This window comes from Haliaeetus albicilla, chromosome 1 (genome assembly GCF_947461875.1).
Source record: "Haliaeetus albicilla chromosome 1, bHalAlb1.1, whole genome shotgun sequence".
NCBI classification, from domain to species: Eukaryota; Metazoa; Chordata; class Aves; order Accipitriformes; family Accipitridae; genus Haliaeetus; species Haliaeetus albicilla.
The window spans coordinates 430,087-455,589 of record NC_091483.1 but is presented as its reverse complement, the minus strand read 5'-3'; the positions used below and the strand labels follow the sequence as shown (position 1 = coordinate 455,589).

General features: G+C 37.4%; 1 protein-coding gene across 5 annotated transcripts; it reads left to right on the top strand.

The window, feature by feature from the left end:
- The first annotated feature begins 142 nt into the window (after positions 1 to 142).
- Positions 143 to 25,503, top strand: ABHD18 (abhydrolase domain containing 18). 5 transcript variants are annotated; one of them, XM_069793886.1, is made up of 14 exons: positions 143 to 260; positions 3,321 to 3,498; positions 4,320 to 4,428; positions 7,751 to 7,835; positions 8,958 to 9,058; positions 10,814 to 10,892; positions 10,982 to 11,068; positions 11,882 to 11,907; positions 14,196 to 14,334; positions 16,390 to 16,479; positions 17,210 to 17,311; positions 19,577 to 19,952; positions 21,575 to 21,737; positions 22,731 to 25,503. In XM_069793886.1, exons 3-14 carry the CDS (start codon positions 4,337 to 4,339, stop codon positions 22,780 to 22,782), a joined length of 1,392 nt encoding a protein of 463 aa, XP_069649987.1. In that variant the 5' UTR covers positions 143 to 260; positions 3,321 to 3,498; positions 4,320 to 4,336; the 3' UTR covers positions 22,783 to 25,503. The 5 variants fall into 5 exon arrangements, with proteins under 5 accessions (XP_069649987.1, XP_069650074.1, XP_069650154.1 ...); XM_069793973.1 differs by lacking the exon at positions 143 to 260 and adding an exon at positions 706 to 875; XM_069794053.1 differs by lacking the exons at positions 143 to 260; positions 3,321 to 3,498 and having other exon boundaries at positions 7,711 to 7,835.

Sequence of the window (25,503 nt, the reverse complement as noted above, 5' to 3'; positions counted from 1 at the left end):
GCCGCCGCCGCCGCCGCCGCCGCCCAGCCCGCCGAGCGCGAGACGCGGCGGCGGGGCGGGGCGGGGGCGGTGAGCGCCGGTCACGCGCGTGGGGCGGGGCCAGCGGCCCAGCAGCGCCTCCTCTCTGCTTAAGCGCCTGCGTACGTGCGCCTGCCCGCGCGCGAGGCCGGCCCCGCCCCCTCCTCCCTCCCTTCTTCTTCCCTCCTCCCTCTTCCCGCCCGCCCGTGTGGTGCCCAGCACCGGTAGCGCCGGGCCGTCGGGTGAGTGACCTTCGCGGGGAGGACGGGATGGGACGGGAGGGGAAGTGGGGGGTCGCCCGCCCGCCCGCCAGTCAGTCAGTCAGTCAGTCAGTCAGCCAGCCCGGGGAGCGGCGGTTGGTCTCCGTGCGGCCCCCGGCTGAGGGCGAGGAGGAGCCGTGCCCCGCCGGGGCTCCCCCCCCCCCCCCCCCCCCGTCCCGGGCTGTTCCCAGCCCCGGTGGACGCTGCGGGCACGTCCCTACCGCTGGCTGAAGGTGGCCTCCCCCCCCCTCCCCGCGGCGCGCTACCCACCCCTGTGCTGGTGCGGGGGGGACGGGACACGGCCTCGATGTCTGGTGGGCCGCTGGAGGCTGAGGGGACGCGGGTGTCCCTGTCCCCGCCGCGCCTGGGGGCGTTAACGGGCCGTTGGGCGCCTCCCTCCGGGGAGCACCCGGGTCCCGCTCGGGCCGAGGGTTCGGCGGCCTGAGGCGGGGGAGTTGTTCCGCCGAGCCGCCGGTGTGATGGCGGGAGCCGCCTGCAACCCCGGGTCGGCTGGGCACCGTCTGTTGAGCCCTGCGCTTTGGACCAGTAAATGTTGGGGTTCCCATCCGCTGATAACCGAATACAGAGGAAAGGCAGGTAGGCAGCGGCAGGGCGGTGTAACGCTTCTGGCTTAGGCCCCTTTGTTTATCTGCAGGCTCCTCTCTGTGTGTGGGTGAAGTTGTCGTGGGGCTTGTTTCTGACTTGTCGCCGTGACTTCTGTGTGATTTTTATTTCTATTTTTTTTTATAAGCCGTCTTTCTTCTGTTGGAGGGAAAAGGAAAAAAAAAAAAAGCGTGACCTGACATGAATTGGAAGAGAGATTTTTATTAAAAAAATAATAGGGCAGGGAAGTTAAGGACTCGGCCTTCAAAAATAGGTACATGTTCTTGGCTTTTTCAGGCTGGGAGCTGTTTCATATTCATGTATCGAAGCAGTAGTCTGGGCCTTTAATAACTTCTTTATGTACTTTCCAGTTGTGTTTTTCTTGTAACTGAAGCTGCGTGCACTGGATAAAAAGGAATAGCTGGCCTCTTTTGTGTGTTGGATTTTGGATGAATTTTTGTGTCTGTTTCTGTGAAATAAGTGTACACACCAAAAATTTATAGTTATTGCGCAGTATGAGGGTTCTGGAAGTAAAGAAAAACACTCTTCCTAGAGCAAGAGCCTAGTTATAATTTATCTCTAGCTTTGTTTGTCATCTTCCCTCGAAAATATTCTTTTAAAATGTAGGGGTTTTTTTTTTTAGTGGATCACTTCTTAATGTGCCTTTGTGTCTGTTACAGTTTCTATTCATAACTTACAATTATGTAAAGCTTACCGTGTTAGCAATATACACATTGAATATTCATAACACGGGTACTGTTTCTCAGGCTACACGACTATGCAGCATCTTCATCAGGTCACTGCTTCTAGCTGACCTGTCTTACAAAGGAATCGTGATGCGACATGTGTGGTATCAGGTGGTGGAAATCCAGTCGCTTTCCAAAACAAGCTCTGCTGATTCTTTTCTCAAGTTCAAACCTGCTAAAATACACTCTTTACTTCTACTGTGAAGTTATAAAACTTCAGCTTCCAACAGTTAGATTTGCCTTTTCTGGCAGTAAAAGTATTTGTAATTGTCTTTCCATGTAGACATTGATGGGCAGTGACGGAGGCGTGTCCTACCCTTTTGTTACTAAGAAAAAAAACATTTTGTTTCTCAGTAATATTTCTGAGAAGTTCTAAACAGCATACTTCAAGCACTTGGAATATTTTTTTGTTCTAGTGTTTCCTGTACTCTTTCTAGTAGTGGTTTAATCTTGAATCTGATTAATTGAAATATCCTGAATTACTTTTAGAGTCTTTATTCAATCAATGAAGTAGAATACAGGATGAGACAACCCTTTCACCTCAATCAATGTTGCATTTAAATATAATGGACTTGTCTAGAAACTTTTTTTGGCATTCCTTTGGTGCAACAGAGAGAGCTCATCATGCCAGCCTTCGAACTCTTAGCAAAATCAACATCTTCATGTTTTCTCTCTTATTTGGCTTTTATTCTGGAGCAGATTTAAAATAAAACAACAGAAAACAAACAAAACATGCAAGGCTGCTTTGTTAAGCATCAAAACATTCATTAAAATTTCTTTTCACAATTACTGGAAAGCAGTGTACCCACAGAACTGCAAATCTAGTTTAAGTATATTTTTGACAGCATAGACTTACTCGTGTGCATACTCACTCTGAACTGTCTTCCCAGCCCTATAGGAGGACCGCTCTATATTGCTGTCCCTGTCTCCACCACCGAGTTCTCTTCTAGCACCAGGAAAATATTAAGCTGTCTCCCTGCTCCAAAAAGCAGAGGAGGGACCTTGCAGAGGCTAGCAAACATCTCCTGTCTGACACCTCCACAGCACGTGAGGTCGATGGATATTTCCAGAGTGGGCAAGGAAAAAGATTGTATCAAGGTTGTGATTCTATTAGACCAAGCAGATATGGATCAGAATAATAAGATGACAGTGTCAGCTGTTTGGGACTGGTGGAGTAGGAAATAACACTTCTTGCAGTGTTAAAATAGAAGGTCCCCACTTTGACTTTCTGGTCATTTCAGGTATTTATTTCTGCCCTGTAATGGCTGAAAGTAGAACCATTGTGGCTTTCTAGGATGCTTGTTCTAGTATTCAAGTACCTTAAGCTGTCTATAATTTGTATTTTGATAGTAACTTACTCTAGGTGTTAAAGCTTTTTTCTTTTTTTCTGTATATTGATTCTTAAGTATTGGCTTTTTAGAAGTGCAAAGGAATGTATTTATTAATCTGACCACAATTTTAACTTGTTATATTCAGACAAGTTTATTTTAAGAATGACCATGTTAAAGTGTGGCAGAGTAATTGAACTTTGGATTAAAATGAAAAAAAAAACATCCATGAATTAAATTACGCTATTTTGGAGTGCGATGACGTTATTTAGACCATTTAGTATGGAGGGATCTGGAAATACGAGAAAATAGTTGAAGGTAACTTACTAACCAAGTGTTTCTATTAAATCTGTTTTTTTTCTTAGGTGTGCACAGATCCTGGACTTTTTTTTTAATTGAATAACCTGTATCCTGCTGACCAAGAAACCAGATTTGAGTTCTCTTTTCTTCTTTATTATTTTTCTTCCCTGCCCCCCCCCCCCCCCCCCCCCCCCGCTTCCTTCCTCATTGGAAGAGCACAGTAGTGGCTCCCTGTTCACTTCAGTAAGTATTGCTTTGAAAGTAATACATAGCTTGCCTAAAATCTTGTTAGCTTTAGCTATATTTGAGCTAGTGTATTTGCTGGAAGAGAAATAATACTGGGAAGGATTTTGATGGCATGATTTCTTCCCTGAAGGGAGTGGGAGCATCATTTTCAAAACCATGGGAAATGAGTTGGCAAGAATTGGAAAGGAGTAGATAAAATAAGATTTAGGATATGTTTAAGACACCAGTGAAGACAAGTTTACAAAAATAAACTTGCATCAGTGACTGGAGCTACATTTTTTCTTTCTTTTCTATAAATGAATAATTATGTAGCTAGAGATCTAGATTTCTAGTTGTTTAAAACTGAATATTGTTCCAAGCTTCCATTCTGAGATGCGTTTATGAAAGCCCACGTTGAATGAAAGGTTTTTGCCAACATAGCTATGTTGACAGGACAGAGATCAATGTCACTGTTTTATCGGTTCAAGTAAAATACAGTTAGGATTGGTTGAAGATGTAGTTCTGTGATCTTATGTGCCTCTTTAGTTGGCTTGTCTTCAATTATGTGATAAATTTCTGGTTATATTAGGCATGTTAAATTCCTACTCCTAAATTCCATTTTCCTAAAAAAGCTAGAGTTTGTATTAACTGCCTTTGTATTTTGCTTAAAATAAAAAGAACTGACCTGAATGTCAGGGTTAACTTCCTTGGAATGAAATGGTAGGGCTTTTCACTAATACAGATACCAGAATAAGAACCTATTTTGTGTTACAATCAATGAACTTGCCACTCAAGTTAACCCCTTTAACTCCTTTGTTTTTACCTGTTCTTTTTTCTAGATGTCAGTTTGCTGCTAATGGGTGTAAGTAAATTAGATGTCTTGTACAGAAAGCTTCTCCTTACTAAACTTTTCATCAGAGGATGGGGAAAGCCAGAGGATCTGAAAAGGTGACTTGTTAAACAATAACAGCATAAACACTACTTTATATTAAAAGAAAAAACAACCCTTGAAGTACTAACAATTCTTACTGTCCTATATCAAAAAATAAAAAAAGGTGTTAAAGTTTGTTTTGTTCAGGAAATCATGTGTTTCCATACCAAGGGAGGAACTGTGTTTAGAAGAAGCCTTAAGGGGATTTGCTATATCTCTGTGTTTAAAGAGGCTCTTGAGAGAATGTACATGCGTCCAATTACATTTTTCACTTATGCATATATAACATACTACAAGTGTTTTCTAAAAACAAAACTTGCTGAATTTTTGCAGAGGAGTTGTTCTATTTAACATTAAAGAGGATCTTGCTAGCTTTCTGTAACTTCTTAATAATAATGAGCTTTAAAAGTGTAAGGAAAATGTAATCATAAGTTTCTCTTGTAGCCCAAAGTAGTAAACTCATTCTTTTTAGGTGTCTTGAAAATAAGAAAAAAAAGGAAGTACCTCTTAATTTTTAAATATTTGCTGATTTTTATTAGTTGTTATTAAGAGTAACACTTGGAAATTGAGCACTTGCATTTTTTAAGTTTAAAAATTAAGTGATTGAATATATATATTCTGCATCATGTAGTATTTAAATAGGAAACAATAAATCTGCATTTGATAAGCTAATTCTTATGTATTTGAAAAATCAATAAAGGAAATTAAAAAAAACTGAAATAAAATTTTGTTCACTGTGGATAGCAGTGAGTTATGTGGGGAGTTGTTTTTTGTTTTTAAGTCCAAGTGAAACATCTCATTTTGAAATGGCATTTGGATTGCTTTGTATGTCTGTCTTCAGTTGATTTTTCTTGTAAGTAGCAGACTTTCCTGCAAAATGAGGATGTTGGATTTTTAAAATATTTAGTTTACTTTTGTTGGAATAAGCAAAACAATGTTTTATTTGTTTTGATTGCAGCACTTCTGTGTTCTGGTGTGTGTGTGTGTGTATCTGAAATGGCATGTTTTAATGTTATTAAAACCCTCTCTTAAAAACTTTTAGGTTCTTGGTGAGACATGATGAAGTTTCACTTCACACACACACCACACCACCACCCCCCCCCCAAACCCCCAACACAATTGCGATCTATATAGGGAAACTTCTGACTACTTCTACTACTAGCTGTTGCAATACTAGGCAAGGCTTTTCTTTTGCATGAGGTCTATAATGGTAATCACACTGATGTCAAACAGCGATAAAGAAGCATTGCTGGTAGTAATAATGGTATCAGCTATGGTTCTTCCTTTTTCTTGGTGGGGGGGACACCTCTCACATGAGATCAAAAGTTGTGGGGGAAGCATGAGGCAGGCTTGCTGGTCTGAAAAGTGGAAGACGACTTTTTCTATGTATTGCCCCTGAGTGGGAAGAAGATGAGCTGTTCCCCAGCAGCCTGGATTCACCTGAATGAAAAAGGAAGAATACCACTTCCTCCTGACTCCTTACACTGGCTAGTGGGAGGAGGGGGTACCACTCCCTGGTATGCATGCCCTGTCATGCCAGAAACACTGTCAGCAGTGTCTGGGGTTTTGGTGTGTGTTTTTTTTTTTTTTTTTAACTGATCACTGTGAAGCTCCATTAGAAGAAATTACTGAAATTCTTATACTTCAACTGGGATTGACTGATATTACAGACTGCCCTGCCTAGATGTAATCTGAAGTTCTATATACACACCCTTGATGTCATGACTGTTGATATCCTAATGCTTTATCCTCAGCTCATTAGCAAGAGTTGAAATTCCTCAGCACATGCAAGATTTAGCCTTTGGTATCTTCCGAACTACAGAGGAAATACATAAATGCAGTATTTTCAGAGGATTTAGTGTCAAGGAAAACATCTCTTCATTTAGCTTACCCTCCACACTCATGTCTCATACCTTTACCCTTATTTTCTCAGAGATACTTAATGCACTTGCTGTTCCATATAAGAAAAGCAAAGGCTATATAGTAGAGCTATTTTTGATATGGTGGTAAACTGGATTTTCTTTCTGCCCTTTTGGTTTGGTTTTCTCTGGTGTTGGGAAGGTGAACAGATCATTCCTGTTACACTGTTGTTCTGTACTTTCCACCTGAATGTGCTGTTTTAGGTGGCTGGGTAACATTGTTGTGTGTATTTATAACCATAAGACTGAACAAGTCATTCTTAGCATAGAGTATTCAAGGTTGAGAGGGCCATCTTGAGGGCATCTAGTCCAAATTCCTATTTGAAACAAAGCTAACTTCTTAGTTGGTGCAAGTCTCTTGGCACCTCATCCATTTGAGTTTTGAAAGTCCCTTAAGGATGGAGATTATTTGTAGTTTCCCTGGTCAATCCTTTCTGCTGCGTAGCCACTATCACTGTGAAAAAAATCTTTCACTGTGTTCCAGCAGGAATTTCTTACGTTGCAACATGCAGCCATTGCCTCTTGTCCTCTCACTGTATACCTCTGAGAAGAGCCTTGTTTTGTTTTCTCTGTAAGACTGCAGCCCATGTAAGTAGCAGAGGAAAGCAACTAGATTTGCCTGTTAGTCTTCTTTTCCCCAGGCAATGCAAACCCTGGTTCCCTTGCTAAATGCAGAGGGTATGCCATTGGTCTTGCTAGCTGCAAGGTTATGCTGCTAACTCATGTTCAGTTTGCTGTCCACAAGAAACCCCATGCCTTTTCCTGCAGAGCTGCTACCTCGCTGGGAAGTTCCTAGCCTGTATTGTTCCGTGGGACTGTTCTGTCCTAGATACAAGATTTTGCAGTTTTATTGTTGAGCTTTAGGATGTTTGTTGACCTGTTCCTCCAGCTTATCCAGGTTGCTCTGAATGGTAGCGCTGCCTTCCAGCCATCAACCTCACCCTCCAGTTTGTGTCATTCATGAACTTCCCTAAGTGCTGCTAGTAACTTGTTTCCAGCTTGACTTTAGATCATTGGCAACTATACTTTGATGTACACTTTTGATGTTGGCAGCCTGTTTCTCATCTCTTCAGTCTGTATTGTCTCAATGTGGCTACAAGGATGTGTAAGTGTAGGAGGTTACTATGTCTTAATCTGGCCCTGACAAACGACGTATGTTTTCAAGATACCAGGTGTAAAATACTACTTAAGAGCTGTGCAAGTGCAAGCAATGTACTTGAGCCTTTTGGGTTTTTTTACGTTAAAAATATTCTATCTACCCTATGGTAGCCTGATTAATCTGTAAATGCAAAGCTGGCTTCATAACTTTTATTTTCTTTGTGGTTTACTTTAGCTCCTGAAATTTTTTATATATATGTATCTATCTTCTCTTTTTTTTAGATTAAAAGTTGAATCTTCTCTACTTGTTTCCTTTCAACAGAATATTTGAATTCAGAAAGATTATTGGAAACAGGGAAAAATGCCAGACGCTGGTTTCGAAAGATTACCCAGTGTTCATTGACAAGGTACTTAAAAGCAAGAGATGATGCAGTTTAAATTTATTTTCCTGATGGTATAGGAAGGTGAAATCAACTTGGTACTTTACCAGGCTGCTTTTACAGGATAGAAGAATTGAATCTTGATGTCATGTGAATCTGCATTTTCCTGTTGTCTGACATTATCACTGCATCACTTGCTGCTGGGATTGGCAACTGGGGACTTGAGTTAGGGAGTGCATAGAGATAGGGTGGCGAATGCACCTCTGACAATATTCAGTTAGCTTTTGCTGATCACCAGTTTTCTAACAGGTGGCATTAACTGACTTCACTGGTGTTCCCAGTTGCTCTGTATCAAGAAAAGGACATTAGAATTTATCTGTGAGGGAAGAGGAAGTAAGGCTGTAGAGGCAAAAGAAATCAATGTAGTATGAGTTCTTAAATGCTCTTGATTGGAAGAAGGAGGCCTTGTGCTTCCAAATGAGGTGTGCAGATAGAAGTAATCATTGCCCTGAAGACATTTCAATCTAGAAAGTGTGAATAGGGGATTGGAAATGAAGAGTAGTTCTAAAGTCAAATAAATGTATTGGTGGCCAATGCTGTGGCAAGCTAAACACAAGCTAAACAGTTTGCTGGTTTTATTTTATTTTATTTTTTTTAATTGAGCTGCTGTGGATAGAATTAGGCAATGGCAAAAATGTGAAACAGGGTTGGAAAGGACAGGAAAATGAGCGGTCACGTTGGCTACTAGCAGAGAATGGAAGGAAACAGAGAATAAAGCAGTGGCTGTACAGATACTGTTTTATTTTTTCTCCAGTAATACGATAGTTGGGGCGGGTGGGATGTCAGATCTTAAAGCTCAAAAAATGTTCAAATCTTAGTATGTATTATGGAAGTTACTTAAAATGGGACAGCATTACACTTTATTCCTTGATTCCTTTAATAGGTCATTTAATAAAAGCAAAGTTTGAAACAAATGTTTTGACTGGGTTGATAATGTGTATCCCTGTATTTGAAATAGAACTCAGCTTTGGGGGTTTTTTTAAGTACATTTTTATCCTGTAACAAATTCTTCTACTTTAAGAGATTGGCTTTCACAGCAAGTTAAACACCGATATGAAATATACTGCTATTATCTCATTCTCTCTGTAGGTTGAGGAGCAATCCGACTGTAAAATCCTCGAAGGGCACTTCATTTCCCCGTTGGCTCATTATGTCCCAGGTATCCTGCCAGTCGAATCTCTTGTAGCAAGGTAAGAGAAACCAAGTGGTATTTCCTTTCTGAAAGTAGTACTGCAGAGAAATAAGAATGGTCTATAAGTAGTTTTATTGTGAAGCTAACTTATTGTAATAGAAATTATCTGTAAAATATTTCAAACTGGTTTTTGTACTAATTTTGATCTCAAGAGAGAAGATAAGTCTTATTCATGTAATAATTTAATCTGTGTAAATTAAAAAAACCCCTCCTCTAGATAAGTATGTCCTTTGCTAGGGTTTTTGGTTTTTTTTGGTTTTTTTTTTTTTTGTGTGTAGAAATCATATTGCACAAAGCTATGGAATACCCTGGGTTGTTTTAAATTATTTGTTTGGCTTTTTCCGAATGAGCAGGATGCTGGAAATGAAGGATACTACAGCCAGGACAGTAGCTGATTGTTTTATACATAGCAGGAGAAGCTGTTTATATGAAAGAAGCATGTTATATTGTATTTGAAGGAATGATTCCAGCCTTCCGTTTGCACTGACTACAAAAATATTGTATGTGTACTGAAGTAGTAAGTTCATTTAATTGTAGCAAGAGGATCTGGTGCCTTTCTTACTTGGCAAGCCAAAAAAACCCCATTCTCACAGAAAGCTGTATGATCCCTAATAGTCAGATGATACCTAATGGCATTTTTTCCTGGTTTCACATTAATACTGCTTTGCAGTTGAGGAGTGGGTTTGGAAAGGGAGCATAATTTCTGTTTGCTTTTAGTTTTGAGCTAAACTTTCATGATGGAATATTTTTTCCAAGCTTTGTTTAATAACTGAAACATAAAAGTTTGTCAGCTCAAGTTGTTACTGGGATTGTCAATTTTATCAGTATTACTGGTTGGTGTTTTAAACCATGTGTACTTAAACATGTAACACTAAGGAATGCCAGAAAAAGTTTGATAGTCAAAATATCAGTTCTTTTCCACCTCTCCATTGGTTAGAGAAAGAAACTCTCTCTTAACATTATTGGGACTAACTAGTACCATAGTGGAAAACATAGTATACTGATAGTAAACTGATTGTTTCCTTATATATGTTCTCTGACAGTTTGTAGTCAAGTTATGCTAATTATTACATTGGACTGTATTGTTACAGTTTCGAAATGCTCTACAAATATCCCTTAAGATTGTTATGCATTGTGTGAATAGTTGTACGTAACAGTGCTCCATCTTGTGGGAAAAATACTAGTGGCTCAGTTGTGATTTTTTTTCGCAGTAGTTAGATTGTAAATAACTTGAGTAGCAGCAGAAGACATCAAGTGATTGATGTTGGGTGTATAGCGTAGTTTCATGAGTTTTATGTTTGGGGTTTGATTTTTTTTAAAAAATTTAGATATATTGCTCATCTTAATCTTCAGTTTTAGCTGTTGTGCCCTCAGGAGAAAGATAGCAATGCTGCTCTAGGAGACCTAGTCATACTTATATAGGCTGCTCTTCATCTGAACTTCCATTTCTCCACTCTACAAAGTTTAAATGTGATGATGAGGTAGTGGTCTTTTTTAGGAACGTGATCTTTCAGCTTGGCTCCTTTTCTTGTTTGGCATTTATTCTGTCCTACTTCTGGATTCCTTTTCTTGACGTGTTTATGAAAAATGATATTGCTGAATCGCTGGCGGTTTGCCTGCATGGATTATGAAAATACTTTATTCTGTCTTTTTCTTTTTTTTCTTTTTTTTTCTTTTTTTTAGATTAATTTCTCTGGTGCAGCTTGTAAATAGATATACTTGCTTTGCTAAAATAGGTATATGTTTCTCACAGATTTCAGTTCATCATACCCAGAAGATGGAATAGCAAGCACAGACCTGTGTGCATTCATTTAGCAGGCACTGGAGATCATGTGAGTATGTAAACTGTAAAATTGATTGTTATCAAGAAATTAAATAATCAGATTTTATCTTAATATATGTTTGTACATATTATCTTTAGCACTTCTGGAGGAGACGCACATTAATGGCACGCCCAATGATTAAAGAAGCCTGTATGGCTTCCCTATTGCTAGAAAATCCTTATTATATCCTTTTGTGGAAAGCAAGATACTTACTCTCAACATTCTTTCCAGAAGGTAGAAGACTTATCACACTGGTATAATACCAACTTTGTGGATCAATTTCCAGTGGACTTTTCAGTGGATAGAAGCAAAGAGCAAAGTATGACCATTGCATGAAACACAATGTGGAACAGTTAATATAATATAATATAATATGCTACTTTTACACCAAGTATTGCTTTTCTGATTTTTTTTGAAAATGTCTTCTACAGCTTCTTACTGTAGTCATTAGAGTAAAAGTTCTGATATGAATCTGTGTACTGATGAAAGTATTGATATGATTCCTTTAGCCATGACAGAGTGAAAACTATGCATTCATTCTACATCATACTGTGTGACTTCTGGATGTATTAATGACAGAAAAGAAAGTTACCTTTCCTGTCTTCCCTTCTCAAATGCAACCCTTTGGTACCTCGGGTGCTTTTGAGAAACTTGCTGCTACCATTTAAGAGTCGTTTAAAAAAAAAAGGTTAAGTTCCATCCCGTCATCAACTCATCAGTAACTTCTATAGCACTGTCATTCTGTTTTATTAAATAGGATTACTGGTTACACTTTATTCCTAGCCATATACCTGACAAAAGTAAAATCTTACATTGCAAACTACATCATCAACCTACATTTAACTTGATTTAGTTCCAGTTAAACATTTAGAATTTAAGTTCTAAATTTTAATTAATCCATGCTATTTGTGATTTATTTTATTTTACTTCAATTTTTGTTTTAATTGCCAGTTTTTACATAGTAATTTTTTACTTTCTTTAACTTGACTCTTGTACATGGCTGTAGAAAACCTAAGGATCAATTGTAAGTATTGCTGTTACATTCATGGATACTCTCTTTCAAAATACTACTTTTTTTTTTTCTCAAAAAGCTCAAAGTAGTATAAACTTTGATAGCTTATTAGGGGAAAAAAAATCCCAAGCATGGACCACTTGCTAACCTGTTAATGTGAAAGTGTCTACCCTTTGCTAGACTGCTTTGTCATTTTTTGTGTTAAGAGATCACAGTGATCGGGAAAGTTTGCACAAGATGAACTTGCAGTATAGACTGAGATGCAAGCAAGTTGTGTGAATGCAAGTACCAGTTTACTTTCCTGATTCACAACTGTGCATGTACAAATGCTGCAATTATATTTCAGTCAACTGTGAATAATCTTTGGGCAGACAGTGTATTTTCCTGTTATAATTGCTAAGATTTTGCTTTTCCAAGATATTTTAAGGATTTATAGTCAGATATAAGTAAATCTGGTGGTGCTTGTTTGTTAGTCAGTGGAAACTATGCAATATTCAGTATTTTATGGGACTTGCTCCCTCAGTCACTTTCTTAAATGTGAATTTAGAAACCTAATTAGGCGGTCCTGGTTTTTTGCTTTTCGTATTTTCCGAACCACTGGACTATAAACAGAATTCAACAGAATGTGTGTCTGAGGCAAAGCTGTGGTTTTAGTCTACCAGTGTTTCTTAAAGTCCAAATATGAGTTGGTGTTTTAATCCTTTTTAGTCCGAACTTGGACATTTAACATGAGTAGAAGACGCATAGAAGATGATTTATTTTTAAACCTGTCCATTCTATTAGGACTTCACCAGGAGCACTGTCTCACACTAAAGCATTTTAGATTTTCTAGATTTTATTTGGATTTCCTAAATCCAAAAGCTTAAAAAAATTACTTTTGAGGATAAAATTTTAATTCAAAAATAGTTTCTAGGTTTTTTTCAAAGCAGATACTGTATTTTATTTATTTTGACATAAGAACCACTGTTTTAAAGAAAGTGAATTACATTTACCAACTAAGATGACTGTTGTAAAATTGCTTTTTTGGTAGCAAAACTGCTTAAACATATATATATATTTATTATTGCATTTTAAAGTGTAAGATTATAGGAAAGTGACAGGAGAGAGTGTGTGCTGGAATATGTCCATTGGTGGTTTTTTTTTTAACCAGTTGCTGAGCATTTAATGCAGAAGAATAAATTAAATATTTTGGCAAGGATATTTGTAACTCTGTTCTCAGTTGTCTAGCTTGACAGCTTAGTATATGCATGATATAGAGAAGAGTTGAAAGGGGAGTGCTCAGTCTAATAACCCAACCAGTAATTGTCACTCTTCGATACAACGTTACAAAGCAGCAGCAACAGTGGTTTTAGTTAATATGCTAGTAACAGTGTTTAATAAATACAGCAGCTGGAGAGAGCTGAGGAATATCATAACAAAGCTGTAGGAAAGAATTACATTAGCCTATAAACACTGGTCTGCAGCAGCTATGTTCATTTCTTCTGTGGCTTGCACAGTAAGCTTTGTCCTTGTGCTTCAGAGTGTCTCAAATGTGTTTGTATGCTGGCAGAAGAGGGCAGCAGCCTTTTGTAACCTGACTGTGTGATACTGAAAATACACAGTCCCCCTCCCCAAATTAGAGGTATATTAATTGCTCTGTAAAATACTTTTTTTTTCTTCATTTTTTAGAGTCCCTCTGATGGTTCAGCTGAATAGCTTTCTACTTTTTTTTGTTTCTTCTGTGTTTTAATGCTTTGCAGTACACTACATGAATTTCTCAGTACCGTGACAAGCTTCCCACTTTACAATTTCAGTCTTACAGTGACACTGATGAGTGCTTCCAAAGCTGACATACTGATTGCTCTTCAAATGTTGTGTGCAATTTTTCAATGATATAAAACAGGTAAATAAGAAAAAAAAAAAAGAAAAAAGGATTATTTCTGCAAATGAGATAATGTATGTCTAGGACTGTATCACTTTGATGCTATTTCTAAAAGGTCCACTATAACTTTACAGGACAGAAGATTACTACTAATGAGATTCTAATGTTGGCAATATCTGTTTCTAGAAGACCAAGCTGTCAGTGGTATTATATTAGAAGTTTAGCAGGTCTCTATTTCTAGTCCTCATTTAGATGAAAAAGTACAAGTGCCGGAGAATCTGGACTTGCTTTTTCTCCTGTTGAATCAACAGGAGTTCAGCTCCAAAATTCTCTGAGGTTGTGATTAGGCTTTGTATAGAAGTATGCACAGAATGATGAGAACTGTCAAAATTTAATCTTAGAAAGTAAATCCTATATTTTCCTTTTCTGGGGAGAAAAGACGGTCATGTTTAAAAAATGTCTCGGACCTGTTTGTGATGGGAGGAGCTCTTGTTCTAGAATCGGCAGCTCTTTTGCACTGGCTAGAGAGAGAAGGCTATGGACCGCTAGGGATGACTGGAATTTCCATGGGAGGACATGTAAGCTTTTATATTTCCTGTTCAGTAATTTTTGTTCTAACTTCTCATTTCATCATTTAGCATATGGAAATGATTTGTTTTATAGTGTTCCTCTTGGAAGTACTTTAAAATAAACATTTAGAGTCATGAGAAACAAATGGTTGGCAATTCTCATGTTCTGTGGTGCTGAATTAGTATAATCCTCAATAAGTACTGACAAATCATAGAGCCCTTTGTCAGCCATGTCCTGACAGGCTAATAAGAATATAAGCTTCTTGCATAATTATGTTTTTTCCACAAGGTGGGGGGAGAAATGTTTTCTGAAAGAAGGTCTGTACTGATCAATTGCTCGTTTTCCCTCTTTTCCTTAATTCTTCTTGCTTAAACTTTTGTGTTTGAATGCATTGTGTGATATGCCTCCTCTTTGTAGGCATGTTGTAACTGAGATGATTTTTGGTGTCATTTCTGTTCTCAATTCATCTTTTTTTTTCCCCAATCATTGGTATTGATTAGAGAAGATTTCTGTTGTGAGGTGGATAACATTTTGTGTATAACACTGTGCACATTCAAACTAAAACAGCAGTGTCTTAGTAAGATGCTTGAAACACTAATACGTGCTTAAAATATTACTGCTTGTGTCTCTAAAGATAATTGGTCCATGAGACATAGGTACAAAGCTTATTAAAACAACTTACCTCTGTTTTGCTGATCCTTGTTTGTTTATTGTTAGGAGCTAAGTAAATAATGTTGGTAATGGTAGTGTCTACTGAATGGAAAATAATTTTCCCCCAAAGCATAATTTTATAACTCTAAATGTGCAAAAGCACCTTTGATTTACATAAACATCACCCTGCTGAAACAGCAACTTTTGTGTTAAACATGTCTCCCCTGTCTTATTTGTAAATTGGATCGAAATTCTCAGACTGGTATATGCACCACTAACCATGCAGGACACTTGAAATGCTGTGCAAGTGCTATGGGGATAACTGAGTGCTGTATCCTATACCAATGGTCATATACAGCCTGGGTATAGAAGGAGGCAATATCTGAGAGAGTGAGTTTGGAAACTCCTTTGAAATTTTTTTTCTTAGTCCAGGAAGATACTTTTTTGGCTAGTCCTTACTTATAGGACTTCCAGTACAATTTAAAACCAGGGAAATAAATCATATTTGATGCTGATTATCTATAAAATGTGTTTTACAACAGAAGGTAGGTAGCGTTAATGAAGTTTTACTGATGGGGAGAGCTGGAACTAAGAAGAAAGGAGTCAGACTTCCTGGCTATCAGAACATAGATATGTGGTATTCCTGTAACTTTTTATTAATAAAAAATAATTAGAATAGAATTATACTTCAGTTGTATAAATCCATTTATTAGAACATCTGGCACAGACATGGGGTATTTTATATTAAGGGGTTTACACTGTTGTTCCGTTCAGAGCAATAAAATTTGTCAAGAACATACTATATAGGGAACTTCTGTACGTTGAGCTTCTTTGCTCTGGGTGGGTTTTTTTGTTTTGTCTTTTTTTTTTTTTCTTCAATAAACGGAATATTCACAAAAATGTGTACTGATAACTGACGTAAAAGTAATAACTTAAACTTTAAAGGACAGAAAGTCTCCACTTAACATGCTAAATTACTTCTTCACATTTTATTTCCAGTATACAAATTTTAAAAGTATAGAATTTTAAATAGTCCTTCTTGTAGATTGCCTTCATTTTGCCTTGAAATAAGCTTGTGAGATCTTGATGAAAAGGCTTTATAGGTGTTTTTCATGGTTTTAAACAACTAAAAGGTCAGAATAAATATTCCATTGGGAATTCTTAGAACAAAACCCCTTTCAGCCTTGAAATTAGTCCTATCCAGAGCAATGTTTATTGTTAGGGAAATCACTGAAGAATAGGCTATATCTTCTAAATAGGTGAAAGTATATCCAACTGCCGCAGTCCTTAACTGCTTTGGCACTGCGTGTCTGTTTGATACTGTATAAACAAATAAATTGAAGGTGAGAGAGTTCTTTTTACCATGTTGTGACTTCAGTATTACAATATGTAATAAATGCCTTTGATTCTAGATGGCTTCACTGGCAGTGACAAACTGGCCTAAACCATTGCCATTGATTCCGTGTCTTTCCTGGTCAACAGCTTCTGCAGTCTTTACTACGGTAATTAGCATATATTTTTGTTAATATACTAGAATGTAATCAGATATGTAAGTTAAAAGGTTTGGGTTGGCCACATTCACCTTTTCAGTTAGGGCATTTCATTACCCTTCAGCCTCTATTGGTGACTAGTGGCAAAATCCACCCTTCCTGCTCAGGATACACAACACATGATAAGGAAGGTACCTTTGAGCTTCTTCAGTGCGTCATGTACCAGATTAGGGGTTGGGGCTGGTTTGTGGGACAGTGATTAGAGGCCTGGTCTGAATGTAGGAAGGTGAGGAAGCAAGCCGTGAAAACATGTTTTCTTCTGCTCAAAGCCTGGCTTAAATGGTTGGGAAATAATGCTGCTACTACCATGAGGGATACGTGTTTTCACTACTGCTGCCAGCACAGGTGAATGAATACACTGGGTTTGACAGCCATCATGGGTTTAGCCCAGTCTAGATGCGTGTAAACCCTGAGTGGGACTGTTTTCTGCCTTCTTTTTTTTTTCCTTTTTTTTTTTGTTTTGTTTGTTTTTTAAAGGGAAGTGGGTTTCCATGTCCTATATTATAATATGTGCTTATGCTTTGATTACAATAATTCTAAGGGTTATCTGGAAACTTGGGCAGAATTCCACTGGAAAAATCAAGTCTCAGAGAAGAACAGATCAATTTTCTCTGTATATCATTATTTTAGAATGATCTCTGGGTTTTACTTGTGTACTGGACACTTGTCTTTATAATCTCAGGGTGTGTTGAGCAAGGCAGTGAACTGGAGAGAGCTAGAGAAACAGTACTTTACACAAACTGTTTATGAAGAAGAAATCATTCAAATGCTTGAATACTGTGGTGTAAGTATAGTTTATTTTCCATATTTGCTAATATTGACATGTGAAAATCTAACAAATAATGTAACTTCTTTTTACTTCCGGTAAGAGTAGCCAATTGTTAGCTAAAACATGCTTGCCTCTTGTTTCCTTATGCTTTTGATAAATGTAATCTTTGAAGGAAAACCTTCTGAAAAAGAGAAGCTAGTATTTTGGTTGTATAATGTGTGTTAAGTATAGCCCTTGCTACGAGTTTTTTCCGTGACCACACTTAGTGTAATCTGCAACATAAAATTAATTCAATCAAAACATGGAAACTGTAGATAATATCTCCCACTAACTGGCTTTATAGTCTGGAAAGCCAATAGCCTGGCATGTAAATACAAAACCATCATTTATTGCTCTTTGAAGCAATTGCTTCCAAATATTCAATGCTGTAGAATATTTTTAATATGTAGCAAGATTAAGTTACTTCTCTAGTTTGTTTAGAGTGCTAGGTCTCTCTATTTCTGTTCCTCTGTGTGATGCTAGCCCTCCCTCAGCTTTAGGCTTTTTATTGCATGAGCAGTTGGGATAAACAGGAGGTAGAGCTTTCGTAATTAGCTTCTTGCTCCTTATGAAATACAATTTATTGTCTGCATATTTTTTTTGCTTTCTTCTTGACTCTTTTTGACTATGGTTGAAAGACTCTTCCCAAGGGGAATTTCGTTGCCTCACTGCTCTTCTAGATTGGAGTGATAACTTTTTAAGAATTGCTTATATGTTGCAACACTGTCTTCTAGCCATTTCTGGTAAATAACTTTTTTCCTAAGATTCTTTGCTTTGTGACAGTACTTTTTCAAATATCTTACAACAGGAGAAGAGGGGCTGGGATGGAGATGGTTACTTAGGCGCTTGCCATTTTTAAGTAAAATACACTCCAGGAACACTGACAGAGCAGACAGAAGTCTTCAAGGCTAAGTGCCAGATCCTGCACTTGGGTCACAACAACCCCATGCAACGCTACAGGCTTGGGGAGGAGTGGCTGGAAAGCTGCCTGTTGGAAAAGGACCTGGGGGTGTTGATCAACAGCCAGCTGAATATGAGCTGGCAGTGTGCCCAGGTAGCCAAGAAGACCGACAGCATCCTGGCCTGTATCAGAAATAGTGTGGCCAGCAGTACTAGGGAAGTGATTGTTCCCCTGTACTCAGCACTGGTGAGGTCGCACCTCGAACACTGTGTTTGGTTTTGGGCCCCTCACTACAAGACATACATTGAGGTGCTGGAGCGTGTCCAGGGAAGGGTAACAAAGTTGGTGAGGGGCCTGGAGCACGAGTCTTATGAGGAGCAGCTGAGGGAACTGGGGTTGTTTAGTCTGGAGAAAAGGAAGCTGAGGGGAGACCTTATCGCTCTCTACAACTACCTGAAAGGAGGTTGTAGTGAGGTGGGTACTGGTCTCTTCTATCTTCTAGGACGAGAGGAAATGGCCTCAAGTTGCGCCAAGGGAGGTTTAGATTAGATATTAGGAAAAATTTCTTCACCGAAAGGGTTGTCTCAAGCGTTGGAACCGGCTGCCCAGGGAAGTGGTTGAGCCACCATCCCTGGAGGTATTTAAAAGATGTGTAGATGTGGCGCTTAGGGACATGGTTTAGTGGTGGATTTGGCAGTGCTACGTTTATGGTTGAACTCAATGAACTCTTCTCCAGCCTAAATGATTCTATGATTCTAAAATGAAAAGAAGAAACATTTCAAGATGTTCAGCTTGTGTCTTCCTAATATTTAGAGACAGTAAATTTTTCAGTCCTAAATCTAACATTGCACCTGGTCACATATGTTTATTGCTATTGCCTATCTTTCTTCATGTCTATGTAAGTGTTAGTTTTTTAATACTTTGCCAAAAAGATATTACTGCTCTTTTGAGAGTGGAAAAAAAAAATCTGAGAAGTGCATAGCTTTTATGAGTTATTTGCCCAGAAAATTAAGCTTAAATGACTGCAATTATAAATTCAGAGTTTAATACAGAATTAAAAACAGACAAATGTTTGTATCATAAGCTACCATATATAAGTACTTTCTGCATTTTTTTAAGCTGACAGAAATGTAAAATTAAATTATCAAGAGGTTGTGATGATCAGGATTTAATTGAGTGATATGCAGGCTGAAAATAACAAGTACTGTGAGCAGTGCTGTTTGTATCTTTTTTTTCTTCTTAAATTTTTTTTTCTTAATATTGAGTTGATCTTAAAAATACGATTAACCCACTGGTTTAAAGGAGAAACCCTTAATAAATGACCTGTTGTCTTTGTTTAGACGGATTCTTTCAAGATGGGACAAGACTTCGTTAAAAACTTCCCTGACAGTGTGGACAGTCTGGAGGATGTGGATGTGACTTCCAGAATGTTTGACCTTGATTCCTCAAACAAGACTGTATCTAAAGAAGATGTTCACAGCTTTACCGCAAATAGAAGTACTCTAAGTGCCTCATCAGAAAGACTCTTAATACAAGATGCTCCTAAAATGCAGTGCATAAATCAAACATTTTCAACCAGTAGCAATAGCAATAAAAACTTAACCAGCGAACAAGGACACAGGATAAATAAAAGGAGGAGTGACACTTTACAGAGAGAATCCTTAAGGTTCATGAAAGGAGTAATGGATGAATGTACTCATGTTGCTAACTTCTCAGGTATGCATTTATTTGTTTTAATGTGCAGTTTGGAAAAGTACCATGGAAGGAAAGGTATTTTCTTCGTTCTCCATTGTGTAAATCTGCTGGCATCTTAGCTAAAATATGAAAATATCTGGAGTGTTTTCAGTAGCATCTATTTACCACTCAATTTCCTAATTGTTTTTATGTTTCTTCTTAATGGCCAACCAATGATAAAGTGAATTAAGAATTTGCCTTTCAGTATCTTTGCTCATTTTTCTCTGCCTGTGCACGTACCCACTGAGGACTCTCAACCTGTCCTAGGACATACTTTGACTTCAGACAGGTTTCTGACAGAGTTGTCTTTGAATGTCAAAACATTCTTGATACTGAGACCCTGTGCCACTTCATTTTTTAATTCTGGCGTTCAGTACCCCACTGGTAAATGTTTAAAAAAAAAAAAATCCAAAGATTAAATCCAAACACTAGCATAGATTTCTTGGCTTGAACAGTGTCCCAGATCACTGCTAGCCAGGGATATTTTGTGACAAATACCAGTGAAGTGCTTTCCTTAGCTTTAAAAGTTATTTCAGTAGACAGAAAAAAAACTGTAAACTTATATTCTAAGTCCAGACATTCTTCTTTATCTAGACACTTATCCAAGTATCACTTAGCTAAAGCATTAACCTTTCTTGAAACTTAAGAGGATCTGTGATCCTAAGGCACTTGTCAAAGTGATGTAGTCCTTTGTGTCAATTTTCTCCCAGGTCTCTTGATGCTCTGGGAGACATTGCGTCCCCTGCCAGGGTATCTTTGGAGTGTGTCTAGAGAGGAGCTTCAGAAAATCTGCCTAGCATTCAGATTTTGTGGAAACTTGAAGGGAGGACTAGAATCTACCTTATCATTACATATCCTCTATAAATCATCTAGTATATGTGAAAGGAGAGGGTCTAAATTATTTGTGACACCCTATTGTCAAACATCTTGGCTGGTTGCTCTTTACCATACCACATACATTTTTTGTGAAGAGAGAACTCTTCGACATAATTTTGGTGTTATTTTTCTCAACATCATTTTGGTGTTATTCCTGTTAGTCAGTAATCTGATTGGTGCAATTCTGGTTATCAGGAATAAATATGTATAACAATATGTTGGGATTTTTATGTTGTAACTAAAACATATAGGAAACAGAAAAGAAAGTGAATATATACTGCACTTCGTCTGATCTCTTACATGAAAAGTTGCCTTTTCTTCTCCTTGAGGAAAAAAAATTATGTGAAGCATCTACTCTATTGAATTTCAGACGTCTCCTAGTTCTTTTCATGAAAAAAAGAGATCTCAGAGAACTGACCTGAATGCTATAGAGTTTTGTTGATAAGAGGAAAGACAATTCTCCTATGATTCCTCAAAGACTTGTGAAGTTTTCTGCTTTAAGGGAGGGAAGGGGATTGATTAGTTTGTTTTTCTACTGATGGCCTCACTACTGTAATGTCAAAAACCAGATCAATTCTGCTGGAGACTTTAGAAAATATAATTTTATTAAAGCTTAGAATAATTCTAATGTTTTTAGAAATAGAGAGCATTTCTACAATGTAAATCTCAGCTGATGTGTTTCTGTTTCTTACTGTAGATTAATTCCATTTTGATTTGTTTTTCTTTAGTTCCAGTTGACCCAAGTTTAATCATAGTTGTACAAGCTAAGGAGGATGCATATATTCCTCGAACTGGGGTACGCAGTCTTCAGGAAATCTGGCCCGGATGTGAAATTAGGTATCTGGATGGAGGTCATGTCAGTGCCTACCTCTTCAAACAAGGACTCTTTAGGTAAGATAAACAGGAAAGTTTAAAAATAGTTGAGAGCTTAAAACTGTAACTTCGAGACATAATTTTTCTTCTAAAATCAAGTCTATAATTACTCTGAAGCAACAAATACCAAATACTGCTTTGAAGAACAAGTTATTGGATCTGAAATAATTTAAAGAGAGTGTCAGCATTTCCCTTTTATGAGCAAAGGTGAGGTGCAATACAGCTTGGATCGTTCAGTAAGCCAATGGCAAGAGAATGATCCTTCTCACTCTTGTTTTCCTACATGAGCTTTTAGTTAGTTTGTTCAGCGGACACTAGAAAATATTTTTTAACCAGTGACTGCTTATGTTGTATTGCGCAACTGTTGTCTTTTTGCAAATGCCGTCTCCTGAGGATTAAAAAACCCACACAATTGAGGATGAGAATTGAAATATAAGCTTGACTGCAAATGAGTAGTACTTGTGTGAACTCTTGCCTTAGAAATACTAGGCGTTGACTTTCTGAAGTTCTTTAGTTTTAAAAAGTTAAATACTTGTGCTGTTAATTTTAAAATAGAAAGAATTAGTAAGACTGTACATCCCATTTAGGAAGTCTAAGCACCAACAAAAAGGAATAGCAGTATACCAGGTCAAGGTATGGTAACCACTAGCTTATTGTTATTTAAAACTTCAGCCTTATTTTATGACAGTTGCTCAAAAATTATAAATTATGCATGTCTCTTTGAGCCCTTTCCTGACATGTTTGAGTAGAAAACTCCTAATCCATTAACATTTGCACTTGTATTAAAATTGGTAAACAGTCCCACTCATTCCTGAAAAATAGATTACTGGATTGAAGTGAGAGATCCCAGCAACAAGTGAAGGAGAAAAGACTACCTAATATCACATTTTTATTGAATGCTGTGTTGAAATTGTGATGATAGCTTTGTAAATATATTTGTAAATATATGGAAATACACACATCTGCCCTTTCCCAAATTATACAAATGATCTTCTTTTTTCCTTGTTTTAGACAAGCGATTTATGATGCATTTGACCGCTTTCTTCAGAAATATGCAGTTTAAAAATCTTCATAATATATTCAAACTGATCTCATTTGTACTTTGCTTACTGGAACTCATATTTGGAAAACAAACCTTTTGCAGCGTGGATGGTCACTGACTTTGACTGTTGTAGGTAACAACTATCAAAAATGGTGAAGTACCAGCATTATATTCATTTCAGCCAAATGCCATTCTGACACACTTGCTTCAGCTTTACCTGTGAAAAAACAATGGCAGCCTTTGTTAGTGCATGAATGGTTCATGTACTTCATGTTTAATCGCATTGTGTATTCCTTTAATTCTGAATAAATTCTGAATTGTGTATCAGTTGAAAACAGACCCATCTAAATACTGAAAGAATGTAAAATTTGCTGTAGGGCTAAGATGCTCTCTTGCATTTAGTGTATTTCTAGTTTGTTCCAGGTACCTTGGTTTCCTCTTGCTTCCTCATCCCCTTGCTATTCCTACTGTGTTGTACTATGGCTTTGCCAGCACTCAGCCTCTTATGTTTGTCACTGATTTTCTCTATTATGAATTGAAAATGAGGTATAATAGAAGGGGCAGCATCAAATCTTGCAAAAAGAGACTTTCAAAATTCAATGAAGAGTGAGAGAGACATTTTCATTCAATGCGTCCCTGAGATTTTTCTGCTACTGAATTAAACTGTGCCGTTCCAGAAAATCATGTAGCAATTCATTGATCAGGTTCACAAAATTGAATAAGTGAAAACGGAGTGTCTAGTGATTAATTATGTTCATTCAGTTGGATAACATAAACTTTCTCTTCTAGAATTTTTTTTTTTGGAATGCTAGAGGAAATAAAAATGTAATCATTTTTCTTTAGAAGCAGTGGCACAGAGTCTGATTCTAAGCAGTTAAATCAACAGCAGATTTTATGGTGCTATAAAGACCTGTTGGAAACATTTCAGCAGAGGTCCTTTTTAAAGTGCACTCAGTGCGGATATGCAAAATACAGTTTCACTGTGTAATATTTAAAATGTATGTGAGACAAAGGGTTATCAAAACAGTTCTGTTAGCTCCTTATTTTTCAACACTGTTTTTTTTAATTGGATGAAAAAAAAATTATGAACGCATTTAAGAATATCCAAAGTTGTTTCTTCTTTCGGGATCAAAAATGCCAATAAATTACAGCAGAATGAAAGGTTGTCATGCATCAGCTGTATACGGTATCTGTTCACGTCTGATTTTGTGGTAATCTCCTGTAACATTCTTTTAAAGTTACTTTGCAGAGAAGTTGAAAACTGAAACACTTCAATATTAATTTTAGTACAGTAATGACCAGGGTTACACAAAAACAAACAGAAAAACCCAGCCATTTTTCACGATATGTGATTTTTACACCTTTCAAATCAACCACTTCATTGATCTCTGTTGTTAGTGTAATGGTTTTCAATAGGCAGAGTATGAAGCAAACAAAGTTCAGTTTATATAAATATATTCTCTTGAATTTTAGTCTGGCAGACAGGACTAGTACCTGGGAGGAAATAATGGTTCACTTGAAAATCAGATAAGTTCAGGTAAAACTGAAGTGCAACGATTTGTAATAACCCAAATTATTTAACATACAAATGTACTGAAAATGCAAAGGAAGTTATCTTCCGTTGGAAGTTAAATTGCTTGTTTCAAGTGTTTTTTCATAATTTTAGACAGTGTTGCTTTTATATGTATTGGGAGCAAACGTGAAGTGAGTATCACATTTAAATATAGTGAAACAATGTTGGAAGTTTGAAATCAAATATAAGTAAGCTCCCAAATTTAAAATTGAAGGCTTGAATGCTATACTAAAAGATTTATGGGATTTATGTTTTACAAGCTCATTCATCAACTAAGAGTGTTTTACAAGACCATTGTTTGCTGTTCACCAGCTTTTTTAGATCTCACATTTTAAATGTGTTTGTGTGCTTTGTGTCCTGTTTCTGTTGCAGCTACGAGAAAGGGAGATAACTGGTGGCAAGGGAAAGGGCTTGAATAAATGGAAGAGAGAGAAAAGACAGATTTTGCAAGGCAGGGAGTAAGTGCAAAAAAAAATCAACTTCTCTAAGCTACGAAGTATAACATGCCAAAGTAAATATTTTCAAAGCGCACAATACTAGGAATTACACAACTGATGGGAACTTGACATCCTGAGGTTAGTGTTCTGATGATATTACTAACAAGGTTTAACTTGCCAAAAGGGCATACTATTCACAGAAGCAGATTGATGCTAATGTAACTCCTGTTCGTGAGACTGTCTTTTGGGATAAGTAGTGAAAGACTCGTCTCTGACAAGAATGAGAAATCACACTTTTCTATGTAACTAAAGTAATGTTGCCAAATATGAAAGCCCAGTAAGAAGGATTTAAGAAATTTCTCAGGTTAGAATAACAAAAAGGAAAAATGAGCTCTGTGGTCTATTTCTGCCAGTTATCAGACACAGAAAGCTATTACCTGGCCTGTGAAGGCGGAAGTCTTGCTGTGTAAATGTTTTTAACCTTTGGAAAATTGACTTTTAAAATCAGATTTTAAGGTTAAATCCTAAGAAAGCATTATTAATAATCCAGTTTGATGTTAAATGAGAATGTGATTTTTAATCCAGCAATTGCATGAGAAAAATACTGGAATAAGGTTCCTGCACTAAATCCAAATAGCAGGTAAGCCATTCTGTATGTCTTAAATTTATTGTAAAACTGGCCTTGAACATTTTTTGGTTTTAACGTTTTTCAATAAAAATCCTGAAAAAACA